Here is a 25,493-nt window from a genome sequence, read left to right on the forward strand (position 1 = left end):
CAATAAGAGTACATTTAGAGTACTGAATGGAATTTAATGGAGTATCAGTAATCTTGTGTTTCGTTTCATAAGCACTGCAACATTGCTACTCTTGTGTTAACAGGTCAATAAACAATAAAACAATACTTTTTCAGATAAATATATGTCTGTCAATGATTCTAAGACCGCACAACATTGCTGTGGTGCGTATCTGCTACGTTTTCTAAATTATTTCCTACCGTATCGTGCTTATTTTATATCCATACATACGCCGATACGGACCTTATCTGGAGCCCTGCTTAAACATCCTCTGAGTAAATCATAGTAAATTAAACCTGTGGGACGCTGGGATCACTGTTAAACCTTGATAAGTCCTTAGGCAATCATTCTGGGAACATTATTGGATGAACATTACCTATTTTTATATCAAGAAGGTTTGCTATTCTGACCTCCTTGTGGCAAGAGCCGTTTTCTTCAAAAGAAGACATATATATACAAATGACAAAAAGCTTTCATATCAGAGTTTTCTGTTTCAGAGAAATTATAGTGCCATATCATTGTATCAGAGCAATTTAGTGGTACTCAGATATTACCGGGCAAGTATATAACCAGTGACATGACTAAGAGAACTACAGCATACCTCCTGTTAGTGATGAAGGTAGACGGAAGGTCTCGCTCCGTCGCTTGACGGGAGGCTGATCACCTGACTCCTCCTGCTCCTCGTCACCCGGCTCCTGCTTCACAACTATCACATCTGCATCATCAGCACTGTCTGATGGCGGGGAGCGTTCACATCGTCTTTTTAGTACAGAACTTTCAGGCACTGTTGAAGTTCTACATACTTTTGGAGTCAATGCTCTTGGCTTTGCCCTTATCTGTGACTCCCCAGAGCCAGGTTCATGCCCTTGAATTCCTCTTGCACTGGGGTTACCAAAAGTACTGTTACTATTTGAAATGGAGCTATGACTTTGATAATCACTGTAATTTTGGTCAATAGCTGTTTTTGTTTGAGATCTTGGTGAGATAGTCCTGTTCAAAGATAACGTATGTGATGTTTCGCCTTTCCTCTGGTGACCTGTCCTCACTCTTTGTAAGGAATACGAATGTCCTGGCACATTAACTTCCCCTGAACTTGGGGCTACATTTGGGGTTCTAGCGTTTGTGATGTCCCGAAATCCACTCCTCTGTACAGTGCCTGTAGGACTTGTTTTGAAGACTTTAGTACAGTAACTTTCACTAATAGAGTTGCTGCCCATCTGGACTATCTCACTGAGAACATATCTCTCCTTCTTCATGTTATCAATATCCACACAGACATAGCCACTCACCTCTACATTCTGGTTAAACTCAAGATAGTTGTGGCATAGATTCTGAATGTTTTCCACAAAATTCATAAAGAACTCAACTGAATATTGTTTCTCCATCTTGAAGATTTTGTCAGAAAAGGAAGAACTTGTTGTCACTGCAATTAGAAATGAAATGTTATAAACATATCTTTACCTCTCATATTTATAATATAGGTAAGAATTCTTTCTACAAAAACTTTGATCATTTTGCACTTAATTGTGTAATTGTTTTTTACTGATCCTGAGGAATGGTTCCTGAACATTTGGGCTTCCATTTGGGCTTCCCTACTTTAATTGTATGGGTTTGATGCACTAGCTTGCCTCACACATACCATATCTCCTCTATGGCTAGCATATTTTATTTCTGTGTTTCTCATCACCTGACAGACAGTAATTTTTGGCCACTGACCCAAAAATAAACAATGAAAATTGTATTTCCTCTGACCATAACTCAGGTACTAATAAGTGCTCATTAATTGCTTCCTTCCTGTGTCAGTGCTGGGATATAGGCTGTAGGTAGAGAAGTGCTCGGTATTACATTCTTCTTTCTTTACATTTCCTTTCTTAATAATACACTTTCATATATTATATAATAATAAAACTTTTTAATCTGATTGAATCTATTTTGATGTCCTCAGCTGCATTTTTTTTTAGTTCTCTGCTGCATTTGCTTGCAGTAAAATTTGTGTTACGGATTCAAAATATGCAAATTTGACAACAAAGTATTTTATTGTATATATATATTTAAATTCCTGAATACCAAAGAAAACAGAACAGGCGATTCCCTATTATCCAGATGCAGATTTCCCATTGCCATTCCTTAACAGACCAAGTAAAGCAGAATCTAAGTTAATAATGTTTTTGTCATTTTTTGTGATGCAGATATCAACAAATGCAAGAATTTCTAATCCTTATTTTTTTTCTCATTTTAAACCGACGAACCCAACTTAAGATCATGGTTGAAACTGGAAACACATAAAACCAAAATGCTGCTTATGAAAGTTGTACTTGTAGCACTAAGATCGCTTTGTGAAGGTGCACCATTTTTGGGTCAGTGTAAGGCTCTTCATCAAGCCTGTTGTCTAATTGAGGTAATATGGCAATTTGGAAAATGGGCTGTTTGCAGTATTTTACCAACAACAGGGCACGTGTGCGGCTGTGAGACTACTCTTGGAGGACAGCTACAAATGGTCATCCTTGTCATCAAGATATAATCTACATGCACATGGTTGGCTATTGCAAAAGAAGAACCTTTGTGATGATAATTAGAATAATCTGACATTCAAATCAATCACCACTAGATCCTGGAAGCATAAAGGGACAAAACTCCTGCACTGGTTTGTAATTGTCTTTAAAATTATCAAGCACTCATACATCTTAACAATCCTCCACCTATAGGTTGCTTGTATGGAAATTAAGAAGCTTATTACATTAACTATAGTTGTTAATCAAATAAACTATCGGTTCACTTGTCAAATTATATTTCTTTGCATGGTATATCTCTCGGGAATTAATCCCATGAAACAATTTTTACAGAATACGTGTTTCGACATTACATTTATACTGCCAATATTGTTCTTAGACAACTGATTCCATGTGGAACCGATCATCGTTGACATGTTTACTACTGCGCCAGCATGTTGTGATGCTGTGAATTTGTTGAGCACTGCATTAAGACAAAGCGATCGTATAACTGACTCGATATTTGATAATCACGAGCCTTGTCAAATGTCCTTTTTGTGAATTGCAATGCCATGTAGTCAACAAGTGACGATTACGACGACTCTGTAGCGTAAGGAATTAAATAACATTTTTTACCATATTCATACAAATGAAACCTCTCATCTGTGGACGAATTCGACAGATTTGTTTGGCTTATGAGAAATGCATGACCCACTTAGCTAAACAGGAAGTACTCTTTCGCTTTGAAGAACATTTTTCTACCGAAGTATGTTCCTTACAACTACCTTTCTTTCGTGGTTTATCAATGAGCCTCTGCTGATGGCATTGGTGACATGTGTCATGGTAAAGAACAGCATGTACGTTACCTGCGGACAAAACAACTTATGTGCGAGGTGAAGGCCTGTTTTCATATCATGCTCAGTTCGGCATCATATTTTTGAATTCATACTATGTATGCGTAAATCTATCAACCACGTGAACCCAGTTTCCCTTCATACAACTTGTTGAACTAGAAGTATACATGGCAAATACTGCAATAGTTTAATGACACACATCACATTGTGATAGTATGTAGCAAAGGATTCTTCACAGGGATGTAATTCGCTTAATGTGTCTCTGGTTATATATCAGCTTGTCATAACGTTTCGTACCCATATCCCATTGTTGAAAGACACTATCTTTGTCTCGCGAAAACCCCAACCTAATTTCTAACGACATTACCATCATTAAGTCAATACAATGCAGCGGCATTCAAGAAAGAGCGCACAGATAGCTGCAGTGTTTATGCCACAAAGAGGCCATCATACAAGCATATATTTCCATTAAATATAAAGAGATGTACAATAGTAGACAGGAGTATTACATACTAGTATATGACCCGTGAAGATATTGTTAGATGTCGTCTTCAGCAACCTGTGCTTGTTGTATGGGGCGACTAACGGAAACAGGTGGTCAGGCTCGTTGACCTGCTTTATACACGTTATTGTATCCCATTTGCGTAGATCGATGCTCCTGATGTCAACCACTGGTATGTTAATTATTTACAGGCCGCCGTCATATATAGCTGGAAGATTCATGAGTTAAACCACAAGCAAACAAAACAAACTGCTCAGCTTAGATACACAATGGCATCTTTACAATATCTATTTAGCAACTGGTTGAGTGTCAGTAAGTGATGTTGATATGATTGCATAGGGTGATCAGTAAGCCGGTGAAAATGCTAAACGTGAAAGGCGGTAAAAGATGAATGATGGGTGCATTGACTCAGTCATGGCGATATCTCATGTTTGAGTGAGGGAGTTTAGTTCTACGCCGCTTTTAGCAATATTCCAATGATATCACGGCGGGGGACACCAGAAATGGACTCCACACATTGTACCCATGTAAGGAATCAAACCCGAGCCTTCCGTGACGAGCGAACGCTTTAACCTCTAGGCTACCGCCCCTCAAGTTTGAGGTGAGGTGAAATATTGGTTCACATTGCGGATAAGGTTACTGTATTTACAGCCACGTGTATATGTACGCGTGTGGCCGCTTTTAAATCTAGTTAATTCTGCCTGATACTGATTTCATGGTAGTAGAACGCTGAGATACCATGCTAAAATTAAAAACATATTGAATTCATCACTATGTGGCAAAAACGAGTATCCAGAAAATTGATATTTTAAACAAACATTGTAAAACGGGAAAAAGAACATGTTTTGGGATCCATAACTTATCTGAACTTCGCTGATACATTTTGATGCAATGAAAGAGATAAAAACAAGAAAACACTTGTTTATTATTTTATCATAAAACATAATCTTTATCAAATATCCGGGTAATCCCTAAAGTAAACATAACACCAGTTATATTTAAACTCTCTCATATACAATGTAGTTAAAAATATTAACGGAAGCGTACGCAGTGTCTTTTCTTCCATAAAAAGATTCAACAACAATGAAACAAACACGTACAGATCTAAAACTTCAAAAGCGCACTTATATAAGAAATGTTGTACCTACGTTTATCTTCATGATACATGATTACTTCATGTTAACTTTGATCAGTAGATCTATCACTACATTATGATTCAAATTTGTTTACGGGGCTCGTATTATTTATTTGGTTCCACTCGGTTTTTCGCAGATTTTTCTTATTTCCGGTTCACGCGGAGGTCACGAATATGCTAATGAGTATCTTGGACTTGTCAGTTTCGCGTGCAGCGACAACCATGTGAATATGCTGATAAAAGATGGTATGTGCTGCAGGTAGTTGCTGATATTGTTGCACAATATATTTCTTATTAAGTTGCAAGTTGTAAAATAGATGCTTGTCAATGCCACTATAACGGTAACGATGATATTCCGCCGTTTACGTGCGCTTCTGCCACTTGGGTGTACAATGAGATTAATACCGATCAAAGGCACACACGTAATGAAATCTCCATCATGTTATCAGTGATCGCTAAGAAATACCTCCATGTGTCATTCTTCCATATTACAATTATAACCAAGTAGATTTCTCTACCGCACGAAATATTCAGGTTTAAAAACGATACACTTGTAGGAAGAAAAAACTCATCGAATTCGATTGTGGAATTATCAAGTCATTTCAAATATATAGGTTAAGTGATCATTTAATAATATTCACAGTGATGCAAACACTCTCATTGGCGAGGGATTCAGATTGAGGTCTTTGTGTGTGAGAGATCTACTGCTGTTTATGATAATAAGCTTTGGCATTTTTTGCAACTACTCTTGTGACACTATCACAATTTGGCTTTAGACGGCACCTGTTTGGGATTACTCACGCTGTAGTGATGGTTTGTAATGGTACTAGATTATGGACCAAGATGTGAATAGATTGAATTCAGATGTGAAGAATGATCACAAAAATCATTGCTTTTCTTACAGGATTGGAACAGATATAATTTCTCAAGCAGGCAGTTGGGCCAAATCGACAGTATATAGACTAATTATGAAACACATGAGTAAGTTGTTTTTATTGTCATAGGTCAGCATTGTGCCAGCGTCTGTCCTGTGTTAAAATATGGTTGTATTAGAATTGAAGAATAAAAGCTTGTTATTACTTGAATAATTTGCAAGGTTTTGCATTGCAGGACATTCTCTAACAAAGAATTGTATGTCAGCTAGGACAGGTAACTGGTGCCATCGAGTAGTGCTTGGTTACCCACAGGTCTGCTTGTTACTGTGGCTAGTCCCATTACATGATGTTTAATGATAATAAAACCCAATGGTAACTCTGATTGTGTTTAATGTTTACTATTGTTGTCTGACTAGGGCCAAAGATGAACATGCACCTTCCAGCTTGTACAGGTTTGGGTGAGGGTAAACTGTCAACTTGACTGATTGAATGGTATCATTGTTTTATATGTGTGTCAGAATTGTTTTTGGCCGGGCTCAAGTAAAACAGTTCCCAATCAGACATTAATAACAAACTCTGTACACCTACAGGGTTACATGGGTAGGATTGGGCCATAGGGGTTAGGTACACAGGCAGTAAATATGGGTTCACTCCAGCCAAGATCTGCTTGTATGAAAGTACTGGTAGTTGTTATGTCAGTATCTTCCCAGGAGATCACACACCACCTGTATCCCCCAAATTCCACTAGCAGGGCTTGGAGGGATTGAGTATTGTTTTACATTGCTTTTAGCAATATTCCACCAATATTATGGTAGAGGACACCAGAATTGAGCTTAACACATTGTACCCATGTGGGGAATCGAACCCGGGTCTTCAGCATGAAGAGCAAACACTTGAACCACTAGGCTAACACACACGCATGCGCACGCATGCGCGACGCACGCACGCACGCACGCACGCACGTACACACACACACACACACCAATGGCCAAGCATTGCTTGGGAGGCTAGGTTTTGTTACTGTGTCAATACTCAAAGGCCACATATGTTCTTAATGCAACAATTTTTACTGATTTCAGATTAGACATTGTGCTGGAAGTGATCACAAGACAGCATGGAGAAGCATTACTCTGTTAAATTCTTTTCATCCTTCCTGGAAAGTCTGCAGAATTTGTGCCAAGAACACTTGACCTTTGATCAGATTGTGGAAGTCAGTGGCTATGTGTGTGTGGAGATTGACAATGCCAAGAAGGAGCGTTATGTTCTCAGTGAGCTCCTGCAACACTGTGGCAATGTCATCAGTGAAAGCTACTGCACAAAAGCTTACAAGAACTTGCCCTTATCTTCTAGAGGAAAGGAAAAGTTCAGCTCGTCCCAAAAGACTAAGCTAGATGTAGTAGAAGACAAGGAGGACAGGACTCGATGTGAACCAACGAGAGACTCGGATGATGAAGTTATTATAGCTCTAGATGCCCCACCGCAGCCAAAGAGACGTAAGTCACAATCAACCACTATACCAAAATCAGCCAGGTCCTCTATTGCTGCTTCTAATACAGGAATAAGTCAAGGTAAGAATATGAATAAAAAGGAAGATTCGGCCAAGAAGTGCATTCTTGGGAGGGTTGCAACTTTGACAGAAGACTACACACAAAGAGACTCCTGTGGTATAGGGATCGAGTCAAGAAGCAGCTCATTTCTGGAGTCTGCAGCCAAATTACATTCATCCAGCACACCTCTGTCTCCTGACAAGGAGATGTTCCGTAATTTTGTAAGCAATGTAGTAGAGTCGCTTGGTTCCCCCTCCAAGAGTCTGCCGTCTGGTAGTTCAAACGAGAACAGCTATGGTGGGGATGACACCCAGGACTCATTTACAGATCTTCCTCTTGTGCCAAAGAAGATGTCAAAATCTTCCTCCATGAAGTCTTCGTCTGTTGAGGCAGGGCAGCCTGTTGTAGATATTACATCAAATCTTGCCTCAGCCTTATCTCCAGCCACCCTGGAGCCATCACTGAAACTAACAGGCCTCTTCACAAAGTCAAAGACATCTCCAAAGACGTCTTTTAAGAAATCTCCAAAGACATCCTGTGATTCTTCACCTACATCCCTGGAACAGCCAGAGAGGATGAACTTCTCAAGCCTGCGTCATCTTATTTCAAAATCGAATGAGGATCAGGCGAGACTGCAACACCGTACAGCAGGGACGGAGACAGACATCCCCCCAGGTGAACCCTACATCGAGCTGCTGGATGAAGCCAAGGAAGACGAGGGGGAAAGTGATGGGGCGGCGGGTCTACAGACTGACCATGGCAACACAGGAATCCAGCACTCTACAGGCAGTGACCACACTGACCCCTCCTACTCAGGTGAGTGCTGTACAGTAGGTCGGAACAAACCATTTGTTGCTTTTACTGATCAGCCTGCCATATGATTCACAAAGTAGTAAAAACATTGACAGTACTGAGTTTGATTGAAAATACCTGTAATTTGGCAGTGTTCGTAGTTTTGCTACTGTCTATAAGAAAGTTGTATTTTAGTAAATTAACCTTAACTCAGCATGGAGTGGTGGGGTAGCCTAGTGGTTAAAGTGTTCGCTCGTCACGCCGAGGTCCTGGGTTCAATTCCCTACATGGGTACAATGTCTGAAGCCCATTTCTGGTGTCTCCTGCCGTGATGTTGCTGGAATATTGTTAATAGCGGCGTAAAACTAAACTCACTCACTTCACTCCACACTTTCTACAGTTCATTTATTTCCTACATCTCCACAACGATTCCGTTTAATGCATGCAAAATTGTAAAGTCTCATTTAGGATTACATGTAAAAGGTTCACTTTTAGTACATAAAAATACTTTTTGTCTTCATAGTAAACAAATGTGTTTGATAATCTAGGAAGAAAACAGTATGTGTGTAAGTCGTGATGTTACCAGTAGCAGGAGTGGTGATCGGAAAGAAAGTCACAGGAAAAAAAGTCACAGATAAAAAGTCACAATTTTTGCTAGGAAAAAAGTCACAATAATCACAGGATCAATCATAAATCACAGTTCCTCACAGAGGATCAATCATAAATCACAGTTCCTCACAGAGGATCAATCATGATTCACAGTTACTAATCAAAGTTCTTCACAGAGGATCAATCAAGATTCTTTGTTAAATCGAATGTTCCACCCAACCCCATACAGGAACTCTGGGATTGATTTGCACTTATTAACTTGATCCCTGCACAAGTTATGAACATGTTGCTGCAATCTGATATATTTGGTCTTTACCTTCTTCTTGGGGGGATTGCCTACAGCGTCTTGAGCTGTTATCACAATAGTATTGCATTGTGACTTTTTTCCTGTGACTTTTTATCCTTTATTTGTTTTCCTGTGACTTTCTTTCCTACATTCACAGGAGTAGGCGCATTAGGAAACTGATCATTATTGGATGTTTTATGTTCAGGTGTTGAAGTGCCCTGCACCGTTTCCTCCTCCCTGATGCTGGAGGTAGGCAGCAGCTCTGCTGCTACATCAGTCGAGGATGTGGACTCAGCTCTCTCCCAACTCTCTGACGACACAGACAATCAGGAAGACAACATGGATGACAACGTGGACAGTCCAATCATCATCGACCTGGATTCCGAGGACGAGGAGGACTCGGTGCTTGGTGATGACGCTGACCCTTTCTCCAGTACAGAGATACGGAAGCTGGACTCCTTCAAAGATTATGTCCGATTTGCAGTCAAACGATTTCAGAGTTTCATCAAGGAGAAGGGTGTCAATGATCCCATGTTTAGAATCCCTCCTGACAAGTTAGATCCTCTCCTCGCTGAATTCTATGTTACTGTTCGGAATCTTCGAGGACAAGAGTTTGGAATAAGCACACTGAAGAGTATCCAGTCGTATCTAGAACTATATTTGAGGGAAAACGGCTATCCTGTGTCCATCACACGTGATACAGAGTTCCTAAACTGTCGTACACTGCTGCAGACTAAGATACAACAACTGCGTCAGCTTCAAAATGACCTCATGCCTAACCACGGTAAGACCGTCAGTCCACTGACAAGACGAGATGTTGAGAAGTTGTTCCGGACGGGGCAGTTAGGCAGTGGTTCCGCTGAGTCACTGACCAATTCAGTTTGGTTTATGAACTCAGTAATGTTCAAAATGAACCAGAACAGTTCTCATGCCTCTCTCAAGTGGGGAGATATTGTCATAAAAGTGGATGAATATAAGAATGAGTATTTACAACTAGTCTCGACAAACAGCTCCAGTTGGGAAGGTGTGAATGACAAGGTGTATCCCAATAATGCAAATCCTGATCGTTGCTTTGTTTCGTTGTTTATGAAGTACCAAAGAATGCGACCACCATCTATGTTGGCAAAGAAATCTCCATTCTATTTGACAGTAGACAAAGAAATTAACTGCCTAACAACAGAAAAGATGAGTTTCCAGACTGTTAGTGATATTTTGAGATCCATGCTCGTCCGAGCTTTCATAAAGTCGGACAAGAAGATAGTGATCTATGACATCATATGATAAAGATATATCCGAGCTATTATCATGATAAAATAGTCATCAGATATGAAATGGCAATCATATGTGTATTGGCATCTATTTAATAACATCAACATATCCATTCTGTGCAGTTATATTCATTTAGTCTGAACAGTTACTATGGCAACAGTGATTTCAATTTGTACTTAAACTGTGTTTTGTATTGTCACCTACCAAGAAGTGCAGCTGAAGTCAGAATCATTGTAAACTGCCACAAGGTTGACCTCATGAGGTAAAAGTGGCTTTGAATACATGTATTTTCTAAATGCACACGAACCCATAGACATGAAGCATCATTTTGGGGTTGCAGGGATGTATGGCAGTGATTGCCACAGAGAGTTTACAGCTGAAAGGTTCAATGTAAACAATGGATTACCTCCCTTCTATATTTGTCCTTCCAAAGAAAATAGTATTACAGATTGTCTAAGACTGAATATGAGTTTCGAACCACATGAGGCAAGCAAATCAGGCACAAAGCAAAGCAGATGCTTCTTCTGAATTTGTTACCATGTTCTCTATATCTAAGCATTATTTGCATTCTCTTCTTCCAACATTGTCGATAATCGCCAGTGTATATGTTCCTATAAATCTCCACTAGTACCCAGGATGCATCTCCAGCTTATGCTTGTATTACCTGTCTTTGCTATTGTTTTTGTCCAATCAGGTGTCTACGCTGGAAAGTTGAGCGTACCAATCACAAGGCTTCTATCATAACGATTAAACTTGGCAACATAATTGTTGCAGAGGCACCCTGAAAGAGGTAGATGGAGTTCTTGCATATATTTTTTTAATTTGTCTGTATGATTTTTTCCCTAAATCTGAGTCACACAGTAAGCAAACTTTCGCGTCTGCGGCCGCCATCTTTGTTGACACTGACAAGTTCGGTTGTGACGGCTTATCTGATTGGCTACTGTGAGAAGGCGGAGCCAGCAAAGGGAGGTAATACAATTATCGGGCCAATTATCCATAGCACCCAGGATACTAGCGGAGCGTATACCCTGGAGTTTAATCGAGGATGTTCTTCCAAGTGCAGCATCAGAATGTTTTGGGGAGATTTAGGTAAATTTAAGTTGGCCTGACACATGGACAGTGTTGAGGCCAGACGGCTACATTCATGTACTGACTGTTAGAGCCAGCCAGCAATGCATTGGTTAGGATGAAGAAGAAAATAAATCCTGATTCTCCCAGTAATATGAATGAAATAAGATTTTAATTTAGAATGTTTATTTATATAATATTTTTGGTATTTATGTCCAATTTCTGAAATACTATTATTTCCTGCAGACTTGGGGCTGATTATTGTCCCACGAGCAGGTCTTGGGGAAACCCCTGGATCTATTTTGTCTATGTGGGTTGAAAATGCAGCAGAAAAACACCTCTAGAGGCCCCATATTGCCCTGCTTGTGTCATGTGTATTGTGTCACTGCGGTCAGTTTGATCATTGTTGTGTTGGGGGACTGGACGAGGCCAATGTGTGTATTGTCCACAGCTAACTGGATTGTTGATGCAGATTTAATGGTGATGTGTCATGATGTGTGGTCAGATGTGTATTGAGGGGTGTGGCTGGCTGTTGGACTTTGGCCTGGTGTGGAGGAGTTCGACAGAAATGTGTTCCATAGTAAAGTAAACAGTGTTTGGTAAGTGTTCTCGTGTACTATTAACAATGAAATGTGTTCCTGTGTACTGTAAACATTATTATGTCTGCGATTGTACTGTTAACACTGAAATTTCTTCCAGCGTACTGTTAACATGTAAATGTGTTTCAGTGTACTTTGGATAATGATAAATGTTGGCTTATGTATCATGGAAGAAATATACATTGAATTACGCAACACTTCAGCCAGATTTATAGATATCTGTATTACTTACGAGGGCGAAAATATCGGGGTTCATATTTTTCATACGATGCCCTAGGGCAAAATATCACTTTGTCATGGTGACGTGACTTCATGAACAATGCGGGGCGGTGGGGTAGCCTAATGGTTAAAGCGTTGGCTCGTCGCGCCGACGACACGGGTTCGAATCCCCACATGGGCACAATGTGTGAAGCCCATTTCTGGTGTCCCCCGCCGTGATGTTGCTGGAATATTGCCAAAAGCGGCGTAAAACCAAACTCAGTCAGTCAGTCATGAACAATGCTATAACGTCACGTTTCTTGTGTGACGTTGCATTCTACATACGGCAACGGCAGGTAGCCAGCCTATGTTTGAAAGTAGATTTAGGTTTATTTCCAATTTGATGACTATATTATATTCGTGCCCGTATCATACTATGTTTACGACACTCGTGCCTAAATATCGGTATATCCCTTGCTCTCGCTCGGGAAATACCAACATTTAGGCACTCATGTCGTAAACATAGTATGACATGGGCACTCATATAATATCCTCTATTTGTTGTCAGTATGTGATGTGTATGATATGGAAACGCTGGATGGGTAACATTTTCTTTATCATATAATGTTCTTAAACTGTTCAACATATTTTCACTGAATGAAGTAGCCAAGTGGTTAAAGCTTTCATTTTTCATGATGAAGACCCAGGTTTGATTCCCCACATGGGCACAATATGTGAAGCCCATTTCTGGTGTCCCCTGCCGTGATGTTGCTGTATTACAGCTAAAAGTGGTGTAAAACCTCACTCACTCGACCACTCACCCACCCAACCACTCCAATCAAAACCGTCCTAGAAAAACCGTCAAGGATTCATTGATCAAGTAAACATTAGACTGAGTTATGGAGTTAAAAAGTAGTTTCTAATTATGACCTCATTTGTACGATTATGTCAAGTGATGTCAAAGGTTTCAGACCAGTTTGTCTTTTAAGTAACACTGTCCATTATATGATCAAAACAGAATAATTGCTTTCAACAAAAGAGGGCATGTTGTAGCAATATACACTTCCTGTAAGTATTCAGGGGAACGTCATGACTACATGTTATTCATGTTGTGTGGTCTGTGTCAGACTGACTGAAGTTTACTTTTGTCATAGCATAAACACATGTTGTTTCACCTGAATGTACAATACCTCATGCTGAATATCAAAACTTTGTATTGAGCTTTGAAATCAAAATATGATCTGGTTGGTATTTACCAGAAGAATATTTTTGGAATGTATATGTCGAAGACTGTCTACTAATGATGTTAATTTCAGTCGGTGTTTAAAGTCTAATTCTTCCCTTCCCTTAGTTCTTTTCATTTCACACAGTACAAATATCTCAAGTCAACACAATCTGCCAGGTATTATCACAGTATCTTCCATGAGAATTTGGTTTTAAGTGAATTGTTTCTGTGATTTTACAAAGATTTCAACAAATACATCTATTGAGTAGTAACTTGTTTATATGAGCATAATGGAGTCATTGTTCTGATTGGTCAGTTGAACCTTCTGCTTGTTTATGATGTCATATTGCTGCAGTGTGTAGGCCAGTGTGGAACTATTCTGAAATTAATAACTTATTTCCCCAGCATCCAGTGTTCACGAATGGTGTTTCAACCCGGACATTGGGTCTTGTAAGTTTCAGATGTTCGTCTGACCCATTGAACATTCACAGCATCTATAGAATAAAATTAAACACACATTTCAGATTTAACATTTCTTATAATTGGCATTGAAATTATTAACAAACAAAAGATTTATAAACAGCAAACAAGTGTCACATGTCACATAAAACAATTTCAGTTAAGGTCATTGTGAGATATACAGTCAGACACTGGGGCAGGTGGGTTGTAGACTTCTATTGGACCGCTGGTGAATCTGCCCGGATTTGTCAGAGGGTCAGACACTATTTCTGAACACTGGCATGAGAGCATGTTGAACAGAATCTCACCAAATGCTTAGGAAATACCTACCAAGAGCTTCCAATATTTCTTCTCAATGGCCCAAAACATCATTCAAAGAATGAAGTTGGTGACCGAGTCATTTAATGTGCCACAGTTTGCTAAGCAGAGCTTGCTTCCCTTTAGCACAGCGGATACCTAAGTCCTGTGTTTGAATCAGGCCTGGATTCGGTGTCTAGGTGGGTCAGAAGCATGTGTGTACTTGCGGGTTTCACATAAGTGGTGAAGTATGAGACCTGCATGATTTTCTGTTTTTGTCCCACAATTGACACACCATGATATAACAGTGAAACTGTTGAAGGCAGAGTTAAACTCACTCACTCACCCTTTCAGTGCCCAGGTAACCCATTATCCCTAAATTCAGTTCCTTGACTTGTGGTGCCAGATTTACTTTGTACTTGTGACATTTCTGAGTATTGATGCAGCTTTTGAGGTAAGGTGAAATGGGGTTTATTGTTGTACTTAAGAACATTTCGCCCAAATGCCGACATGCATGCGTGTGGCTGCTTGTACTAGCCCAGACTTAAGCTGGTTCTATAGTGCTAGCCCACTGAGATACCATGCCGCAGTGAAGCATGAATACCCCAGTCAGACACATTATATTGAATCCGAGCCGACCAGTCCTTGTTGTACCCAGTAATGCCGAGAGCCAGGCAGGGACCAACAAGTACCATACTTTAACGTCTTGTGGTATGACGTGGCCGGGGATCGAACCCGCGACCTTCCAGTCTCACAGCTTTTGACAGACAAGAGTCAGCTCTTTCAGTCGTTCACAGTTCACTATATACTCTACTTTGTTGGGAGTTAGTCTACTATATGGATCTAATTCATTGTCTGTCAAGGTGCCATATTGAAAATACACGCTTCAGTAAACCTGAATCCTTTAAATCACTGATTGGTTTATTAAGAGATGTATTTTGAGATAATTTACAAATGTTTGGAGTGATTTCATGTGATGTATATGAAATATGGAATATGGAATATATTTTAGATATCTTTCATCATGGAGAATAGTTACCTTTGTTCACTGTATGTATATTGTTATATTTTTCTCAGCCTCTTTAGGGACCGGTCATAATTTATGGCTAGGGGGTGATGATGATTTTTATGGAGAAGCATGTACAATGTGAATGACCCCCGCTAAAATTTATGTACTAAATAAGTGACCCCCCTGCATGTCATGTACAAAATCAATGACCCCCCTCCCCTGCCCATAATTTCTGAGCATAATTTTAAACAAAGTTTTATGTAAAAAAATTGCTGACCCCCACTAGTACGTCTGTATGAAATTGCTGGAGCCCCCCTTCCCTTAACTCCCCAGAACAAAATGGGTGACCCCCATTAAAAGTCATCAACAACCCCCTAGCCATAAATTATGAATGGTCCCTTATTGCTGTTTCAATTTTAAATGAACTTGTAAACAGTGCTGCAGTAGTTTTCAATGTATGAAGTAAGCCTTATTTATAACATTTAGAACAATGTCTTGTCAGAACCTGTGAGTCATAGGGGCTTATAACACAAAGTTGGCACCTCAATAAAGGCCTGTGTTGTCTGGGGTCTTGGCACTGTAGGAAAGTCCTTTGATGCTTGTTTTTGCATTACAAGACCCTGTGCTGTGTGCTTTATTGGTTTGTTTGCTAGTTTGAACAGTTTACTGTTTATGATGCTTTCCCACCTGTGATTATCTGTATGTCTAATTTAATGAATAATTACACTAAAGAAAGAAGGAATCATATTTTGTGTTTATTTGATAGAAAGGTATGCATGATAATTGTTTTGTGAACTTGGCATTTATTATCCAATCTGAACAGTAGAATTGTTTATTCCAATAATAAAATTGAATATGAATCTATGTATATATTTTCTTAGTCTGTCGTACAGACCCTGAAGTAAATATATCCAAGAAAGACCACGCAAGTCGAGAAAATGTGGCAAGTCTAGATTTCCTCAGCTTCTGAAAATGAAGAAAGTCTCAGGGCTCCTTTTCATTATATTTTTTTTTTTTAACTATGAACTTTCTTTCAGTAATATATGTTCATTTCAGAGACTAGTTGTTAGTCTAACATTTTCTCTGAACTGACCTTGAGAAAAAGAGTGGGACCTAATGTTGATCTCATTATTTTAGAAGCATGGCAAGTATCATGAAGATCCGTGTTAGAACTGCTCTCCATCAACCCATGGTGGTTATAAGGAGCGACGAGAAGTAAACAATACACATGCCTGTCCATGGTATTGTTTAATGAATATATCAGCAAGTATCTTGCCAAGTCATTCACTTGATTTGTTTTGAAGTTCAGTCAGCAATATTCCAGCTATGTCACATTGATAGTCAGCAATATTCCAGTTATATCACAGTGATACAGAACTCGTTCAGTCAGCAATATTCCAGTTATGTCACATTGATATAGAACAAGTTCAGTCAGCAATATTCCAGTTATATCACATTGATACAGAACTCGTTCAATCAGCAATATTCCAGTTATATCACATTGATACAGAACTCGTTCAATCAGCAATATTCCAGTTATGTCACATTGATACAGAACTCGTTCAATCAGCAATATTCCAGTTATATCACATTGATACAGAACTCGTTCAATCAGCAATATTCCAGTTATTCACATTGATACAGAACTCGTTCAATCAGATACAGAACTCACATTGATACTTCGTTCAATCAGCAATATTCCAGTTATGTCACATTGATACAGAACTCGTTCAATCAGCAATATTCCAGTTATATCACATTGATACAGAACTCGTTCAATCAGCAATATTCCAGTTATATCACATTGATACAGAACTCGTTCAATCAGCAATATTCCAGTTATATCACATTGATACAGAACTCGTTCAATCAGCAATATTCCAGTTATATCACATTGATACAGAACTCGTTCAATCAGCAATATTCCAGTTATATCACATTGATACAGAACTCGTTCAATCAGCAATATTCCAGTTATGTCACATTCATACAGAACTCGTTCAATCAGCAATATTCCAGTTATATCGCATTGATACAGAACTCGTTCAATCAGCAATATTCCAGTTATGTCACATTGATGTAGAACTAGTTCAGTCAGCAATATTCAAGCTATGTCGCATTGATATAGAACTAGTTCAGTCAGCAGTATTCCAGTTATGTCACATTGATATAGAACTCGTTCAGTCAGCAATATTCCAGTTATATCACATTGATATAGAACTCGTTCAGTCAGCAATATTCCATGTATGTATGTCTCACAATCAACAAGTCTGGTGGAAGTTGAACGCCATTTTCCTTACAATTACTCTGATGACATTAGTACTTACAGACCACAATATAATGTCATACTGATCACGCCCTTGAACCAGCCACAACCCACCAGTACAGCCCAGTACAGCGCTGTACATTGCCATAATAAGGACACTTACATGGCACGGGCATGCTCTAAGCGCATATACAACATAATGGACATTTTTATCCTTGTTAATCCAAGGTTAATCCACCGTTGGATTTACAGAGAGCATTTTGAAAAATTTGACTATGTGCCAAGCTGCCAAACACGGTCACCCATCCAAGGCGTCACCCTGATCACCTTTGCTCAACTTCAATTGACGTTTGACCAGGGTTCTATCACAGGATCACAGACCACCACACCGTTGAACACATCACTTACCCAAAGTATGTTGCCATACTGGCCACACCGGGGAACCAGTAACACCCTTACAAGTATATGTACGCTAACACTCCTTGTAAACATGCAAATGAGGTCATTAATACTACGTAACCGCCTCCGTGGTGTAGTGGTTAGAGCGTCCGCCCGGAGAGCGGAAGGGTTCGATCCCCGACCGCGTCATACCAAAAGACGTTAAAATATGGTACTTGTTGGTCCCTGCCTGGCGCTCGGCATTAATGGGTACAACAAGGACTGGTCGGCTCGGAGTCAGTATAATGTGTCTGATTGGGGTATCTCAGTGGGCTAGCACTATAAAGCCAGCTTCAGTCTGAGCTAGTTCAAGCAGATACACATACACACGCATGCACGTCGTCATATGAGCGAAATATTCTCAAGTACGACGCTAAACCCACTTTCACATCACCTCACCTCACCTCACCTCAATAATACTACGCTTAAACTCCAATGTAATGTTTACTAGTTTAATAAATCAGTGACCTACTTTCCCCGTAAGCCTTGATTGGGGTTACAATGTGTGGGTGTTGCAGTTGATAAACATGGCTGCAAATCAGTCGATTCATATCATATTGAGTGAGTATTGTGTAACGCCGCTTTATTAATATTGATGGGCTTCATACATTGTATCCATGTGGGCAATGCTGGAAAAATGCCGATGTGACGTAAAGCTCAACTCAACTCAACTCACTCAACCATGTGGGCAATCCGGGTCCTTGGCGTGACGCTTTAACCATTCGGCTACCCCACCGCCCAATATGTAAAACGTAATAGCGAATGATGATCTTTACCTGTTATATACATGACGCCAGGCTGTATTGTAGGAGTATGTCGGGAAACCACCCGTAATCTGAGGCGAGATTTGCAGGTAAAGTGTAGTCAAGCAAGAACAAGGTCATTTCCAAAGCACAGCATGAACGTGTGAAGCTTTGTAAATGCTGTGTGCTCGACACGCACAAGTTGGGTACCCCAGTTTGACTGTTGATCTATTTTGATAATGTTAAAACGAGATATATCTTTCTGTGTGATAGGTATCAGCTCCCCCATGGCATGTCTTTTGCCCTCTATTCCCCATTCTTCTGCCCCCTGCTGTTTTGGAGGTTGACACATTTTTCATTTTATCCGTTTTTGATGTGTAGACACGAGCTTGACTCCTTGTCTTAAATGCTCAATATTATTCAAAATTTTAACTTTGTTTTACTCAAATTAATAGAACTGTTATCGTAACATAGACCGGCCTCTCCCATAGCTTCACATGCATGTTTGTTTTAGATTGATGCATTAAATGACAAAAGAGAAAGAGATGATATAGAAGAAGGAATGTACAGTGCTCCCTCAAACCTGTTTTCGTTATGAATGTATGTACGTTCATAGAGATGAAATACACGCCATTTTAATCAATATGTATATCATAGTTATCATTCACATTAATCAATAGACTGTGTGTAAGTTTGTTTCCAGTTCGTTTACATGCTAGACATGATAAAATGAGAAGAATGATATGTGCTTCACATGGGCAGTTTGAATCCTCGAGTTAACCTTTTCTAAGTAAACCATACAGACTTCATGACAAAATCACAGATGAAACTGTACATGGCGAAACAGCGTTCTTGTTCTGCTAAGTCCTCTAGCTTTGTCTGAGTAAAGAATGTAGCTTATGAAGTTTAAGAAGGCTGTCAAATTCTTACTATTAAACTACGACTGGTGTTTTAACTCAGAAATTGCCACGCATTCTGAAATGACTAAATATTTCCACGTTTAATATCTTCAGAAGTTGACACTGAACAAACACACTAGATGGACCGTGCTCACTGGACACTTCGAAGCTCTCTTAGCGCTAAGATAGTCGTAAGTTAATGTTAATGTATGGCACTTACGACTATCTTAGCGCTAAGAGAGCTTCGAAAATCTAGGCCTTGGTCCTTATTTCAGACGCCTTTTATCCGCCATCTCTATGTCCTGTATCATGGACCTTATATACTCTGCCGTTGACACCACCACTAGTTGTTCTATTCATTTTTATTTTCCAAACAACAAATGGAACCGCTATTGTAATCCCCACATTGAATGTTTTCATGAATGTTTATCCGGACCCTTGCTTAACAGGATAGTATAACAGGATAGTATATATATATATAGAAACATTTATAGAGCGCTAGAATCCAGCAGAAGCTGCTCAAAAGCGCATAAGTTCCAGTACTGTGCCAGATTCTGATGGTGGTAGACTGGACTGTTCTGTGTATCAGATGGTGGTAGACTGGATGGTTCTGTGTATCAGTTGGTGGTAGACTGGACGGGTCTGTGTATCAGATGGTGGCAGAATGGATGGTTCTGTGTATCAGTTGGTGGTAGACTGGACGGGTCTGTGTATCAGATGGTGGTAGATTGGGTGGTTCTGTGTATCCAATGGTGGTACACTGGGTGGCTTTGTGTATCAGATGGTGGTAGACTGGATGGTTCTGTGTATAAGATGGTGGTAGACTGGGTGGTTCTGCGTATCAGGAGGTGGCAGAATGGATGATTCTGTGTATCAGATGGTGGTAGACTGGACGGGTCTGTGTATGAGATGGTGGTAGATTGGGTGGCTCTGTGTATCAGATGGTGGTAGACTGGGTGGCTCTGTGTATCAGATGGTGGTAGACTGGTTGGTTCTATGTATCAGACGGTGGTAGGCTGGGTTATTCTGTGTATCAGATATTTGTTGACTGGATGGTTTTGTATATCAGATGGTGTGTAAATGATGATCTCCGATGAACTGCAACTTAGGCTATCATCTTTGTCGCCTTGAATATACAGAAAATGAACTTGTTTAATTAAACAATAGGTAACTATATGAATCCACTCAGAGACACAACGCGTTACAGGGGATGTTACTTGGGATGTTACACAGATGAACAAAGAAGCTGCGGGCCTTGTTTTCAGATAAACATTTAAAGTGACATCCGTGGACAATACTAGGACTCTATTGTAGATATATGTAAAGTGAAGATTTCTTCACCGTTTTTGACAATTAATTAGTAAGCGTCAGTGTCTTCAGAATGTTTGTTCCTGACGTCTAAACTAAGATACACCAAGCCATCACATACCCATGTGTAAAGGCCACCTGCTGCTGCTGACACAGTCACAACTCTTTCTAGTGAGCATTCCTGGAGCATTGTCCTGGCTTTGGCCACAGTGTCCGGGGGTATGGAGCTGGCGTCCATGTTCTCCATCTGCTGCTGTAGACCATCCTTCCCCGCACCAGCCATCACACGCAGGCATACCTTATAGTTCTGGAGGAAAACCAATAATACATAAATGTAAGGGATATAACCTCGGAAAGACACCGATCGTCAGACTGGGACAAATGTCCTTTATGTTGACAATATATTCAATAGCATCTGGCTACGATAATACCCGTTTTGTCACATGAATTGTTCCACGCATAGATACATATTCCACAGATATTACACTGTATATATGTATAAGCCCCTCCCACCTCAACATCCACATCTCCCATCTCTCCCCTGTATCACGGCATGTCTTACCCTACCTCAGCCTCCTTCTCCAGGTAGCCCACAGTACCTCAACATCCACATCTCCCATCTCTCTCCTGTATCACAGCATGTCTCACCCTACCTCAGCCTCCTTCTCCGGGTAGCCCACCTCAACATCCACATCTCCCATCTCTCCCCTGTATCACAGCATGTCTCATGTCTCACCCTACCTCAGCCTCCTTCTCCGGGTAGCCAACCTCAACATCTCCCATCTCTCTCCTGTATCACAGCATGTCTCACCCTACCTCAGCCTCCTTCTCTGGGTAGCCCACCTCAACATCCACATCTCCCATCTCTCCCTGTATCACAGTATGTCTCACCCTACCTCAGCCTCTTTCTCTGGGTAGCCCAGCAGGAGGAGTGTCACTGTCAGGAGGTCTTTAACCAGCTGAGGAGGATGGCTTAGTGACTTCAGTTCCTGGACATCCCCTTTTTTTAATCATAGTTGGTGGTGCCTCTTTGTTTCTTAACTTGCTACTGCGTGATCTGTAATACAGAATAGAAACGAATAAAACCGTTTCTTTTCCCAATTAGTTGCGTTACTGATACGGATTGGCCTGCGTTACCAGGTTTCGGCTTGGTGGACAATAATCTTTATTCTAGTTAGATTTCCTTCTTACAATAGAGACCTGTGAAGATCCGGGTTAGAATTGATCTTCAGCAACCCATGCTTGTCTTAAGAGGCGACTAACGGGATCGGGTGGTCAGGTTCGCTGACTTGGTTGAGATATGTCATTGTATCCCAATTGCGTAGATGGATGCTCATGCTGTTGGTAAGTGGATTGTCTGATCCAGACTATTTACAGATTATTTACAAACCGCCACCATATAGCTGGAATATTGCTGAGTGCGGCAATCGCACTGAATGATCAACGTTTCATGTCACCTATTTGGGACAAGAACGGTTGTAGTATGTCTATGAAAACTATACATTATCAAGATACATCTCTTAATGGCAAGATGAACGACATCTTCCCAGAACTGTTTGGTGTTATCCACAAAACTACCCCCACAGCTACACCAAATGCCTATAGGAATGTACTTACCTGCCCCCTTCAGGTATGAGTTTAGCCACTGTTGTCAGGCTTTATATATCAAAGGGCCACTCTAGAATGGTCAACACGTATATAGGTATGAGCAATGCGGTGTGGTCAGGTTATGGTATGTGGTAATTCTGGAAATCCCCAGAAACGTAATCCGGTTTCTGAAGCCTGAGCCAATTCAGTGTGAACAATGTTCTTTACAATGGGGATCAAAACATAACAATACTGAACTGCCAAACACGTGACAGCTCAACCGGAAAGTGTTGACCCCGGTGTGTCTGTACTCTCATGTAGACAGGTGCCTTACATGCACAGGGAAGATTTGAAACTAACATTTGTTAGTTAAGTGATCATTTGCTGTGGATGTTTAATGACCACAGGAATATTAGCTATTTAGAATACATTATCTAACACTGACGTACATTGTTATGTGGCATGGTAATTCATGATTAAAGTTGTAGTTGTATTACTTTGAGGTCAGTGGTGTGCTAGTTATTATACACATAGAAAAAAGTACCGCTACACTTATGATTTTGAGTGGCATTTTCGAAGTTGGGCAGTACAATATTGACAAACTTTATGGATAAAAACTTCTTTATTTGTACATCTCTGACCTCGATCACTTCCTTTCGTTCACTCTCTGGCTTTATCATCTCCTAACCAAATATATGTTCAATATCTTGTTTTCTGCGTTACATTCAGTATATCTCTCCACTTAATGTTACATTCCTGCTTGACAACGGTACACGGATCTGTGTCGAAACGTCGCACTCGCGAAATAAAAGAAGTTGTTATCCATATAGTGTGTCAGTATTGATATTAACATAGCCATTTACATTCATTGCATAATTAAGTTTGTTTGTATGATTAGTTTAACCTTCCAGGCGTACTGAATTTGGATATGCACGTGCTACTATCAAAGGCGAGCATCCCGCTCAGTACGTATATCCGTCATTAAGCAAAAATCAAATTTCACTAAACTGTTCTTACAGCGCGATAACTTGGAAAATCAATTCATTTCGTTGTTGATAAGCGCATATGGGTCTCCTCAACTGACAAATGTACAAACATGGCATTTTATCGGTATTAGGAATGCTGGCATGCCCCTTGAGGGCTATTGCATGATCACCATCCATGTACTATCAGCCGATTTGCCAGAAGACATCAACAAATTAATGACGTTAGGTATTGTCAGGCTTCATCCGTCCATGTCAAATGGCCTGTTAAAAACAGAGCGGCTTCCACATCAAGGTTTGTCCAACAGAACATTCCGAATTTGCCTAAAATGGCTCGGGTACAGAGATAGAGTACCTTCAGACGTCCATTGATATCCAAGAGCACAAAGCAGCATGACTAACTTGGTGTTAAGCTCGACGTCACGTCGTAGAGAAAAGGTCAACAGGACGGACGAAAGACGCTTTCGTTTGTTCATGACTGATGGCCGGGTTCGTGTTTAGCGCTGCAGAAACACTGCACATGTACAAGGGAATATCTTTGAGCAAGTACCCATTAGAGGATTTTTATTGATGGTGTTGGGATGCATCTAACGTGATTATTTTTGTAAACTTAACCTTGTGATGATTAGACAAAAACTGAATGGACAACGATATTTTATTGTTGTTGTACCACATTTCGATGACCATCCCCCATACACAAGGCAGTTCTTCATGGACGACAATGCTAGTCTACCCAGTACACGTGTCATTGGTTTTTTGTTACATCAAAAGGCGGAAATTACTCTACTTTGAGTCCAGAACTCAATCCCATGGACCATGTTTGGCTAATTATGGCTCGCAATATACTACGGAGAGATCCTCCAGAACAAATACTTGATGTATTGGAACCAGCTCTCCATCGACAATGAAACACAATACCTAAACGTCTGATACAATCAGTGAGGAGGAGGTTCAGGGATGTTATTGTAGTTGACGAAGTTTCCACCAGATACTGACATTGTGTTGGGTTCTAAACTATTTGCGATATATTTTAGGACTGTTTGCCAGAATCTTGAAAATGTCCGCACTTTTCAGCACTACTCAATTTTGCCATATTGGCTTCTCTGAATGAACTGTAGTTTTTCGTTCTTTGTTTTGCGTTTAGATTTGCCATTTAATCATTCCTTGTGTGTCAGTTTATCCAAAACTAAGCTCAATCTGGGTTTTGATAAGATCCTTATCTATGGTTAATGGTAACATATATATGAATGTTAGAATACAATTTGAACTGTATAATATTTCTTTGTTGTTCGTTGGTTTCAGACAGTTTCTTTTGCGGACAGATATCTGATGAACTTTTTGTTTCTTGAACCCAACAAAATATTATGGTCGTCCCAGTGTGGGAATTGAGGTTTGCCAGGAGACCTACACGCAGATCTGCAGTTACTATAGTTCCACACAATGTACGCAACAGGTCTATACTACTATTTTACATCTCCAACAAGGACGAGCTGTTGGCAGTGGGTGGGGTAGGGATTGGAGGGGTGGGGTGGGGTGAGTATTGTTACTGGTTGACAGTGACCCTTATCCCCTGACCACCTTCGTTATGAAATTTTCGGTTCCTGGTCTCAGTATTCGTTACATATGTTTCCCCTCAGCTATTCACAGAGTTAAAAACTTCAAGGGCCTTCCCATCAAACGTACCACTTCCAAGCACACACTTCGGTTGAAATGGTGTTTCGAAGAAAAATATAATTATGACAAAATTTAAATTTCCTTCCTCACCATAATAGATTTGGAGGGTTCTGAAGAGGTTTGGAAGTATGACACCTGAGAATGGTTCCTCATTTGTCAAGAAGAAAAACACATTCTCCATTTCAGGAGAATCTCTCGTTTCAGATCACCAATCAGTCGGTACATTGAAGCTTGTTTAGAAAACGTTTTTTCCTCCTTTTTCTCAAATAACGTTACCCGCGTGTTTCTACTTTGACTGGTGTCACTGGCAGAGAAAATGGTGGTTCTTATCTTCAAGGATCATCCATTCGCCAGAGCCGAGAAC

At 40.2% G+C, this 25,493-nt stretch overlaps 2 protein-coding genes and 1 long non-coding RNA gene across 7 annotated transcripts in view; 1 reads left to right on the forward strand and 2 right to left on the reverse strand.

Moving 5' to 3' along the window:
* Window positions 1–3,232, reverse strand: part of LOC124284552 (zinc finger protein 37-like) — a 33,631-nt gene extending 30,399 nt beyond the window's left edge. For all 3 annotated transcript variants that reach the window (XM_046720636.1, XM_046720635.1, XM_046720637.1), the window contains exons 1-2: window positions 3,144–3,232; window positions 620–1,441 (exon numbers count right to left, since the gene is read on the reverse strand). In XM_046720636.1, coding sequence (XP_046576592.1) covers window positions 620–1,403 — 784 coding nt within the window. In that variant the 5' untranslated portion in view covers window positions 1,404–1,441; window positions 3,144–3,232. The remainder of the gene's footprint in view (window positions 1–619; window positions 1,442–3,143) is intronic.
* A 1,933-nt stretch (window positions 3,233–5,165) lies between these two features.
* LOC124284554 lies at window positions 5,166–10,608 on the forward strand. Of its 3 annotated transcripts, none has more exons than XM_046720639.1 (4): window positions 5,166–5,244; window positions 5,903–5,979; window positions 6,953–8,236; window positions 9,313–10,608. In XM_046720639.1, the coding sequence occupies exons 3-4, from the start codon at window positions 6,988–6,990 to the stop codon at window positions 10,386–10,388; spliced, it is 2,325 nt and encodes a 774-aa protein (XP_046576595.1). In that variant the 5' UTR covers window positions 5,166–5,244; window positions 5,903–5,979; window positions 6,953–6,987; the 3' UTR covers window positions 10,389–10,608. The 3 variants fall into 3 exon arrangements, with proteins under 3 accessions (XP_046576595.1, XP_046576596.1, XP_046576594.1); XM_046720638.1 differs by having other exon boundaries at window positions 5,180–5,257; XM_046720640.1 differs by lacking the exon at window positions 5,903–5,979 and having other exon boundaries at window positions 5,169–5,244.
* Window positions 10,609–20,634: 10,026 nt separating this feature from the next.
* LOC124284555 lies at window positions 20,635–21,890 on the reverse strand. Its single transcript, XR_006900584.1, has 3 exons — window positions 21,782–21,890; window positions 21,007–21,192; window positions 20,635–20,703 (listed from the first exon to the last, which is right to left on the reverse strand). It is a non-coding gene; the product is annotated as an uncharacterized LOC124284555 (long non-coding RNA).
* Window positions 21,891–25,493: the final 3,603 nt, after the last annotated feature.

Source organism: Haliotis rubra, unplaced genomic scaffold (genome assembly GCF_003918875.1).
Source record: "Haliotis rubra isolate DU_JTF1 unplaced genomic scaffold, ASM391887v1 Scf339, whole genome shotgun sequence".
NCBI lineage: Eukaryota > Metazoa > Mollusca > Gastropoda > Lepetellida > Haliotidae > Haliotis > Haliotis rubra.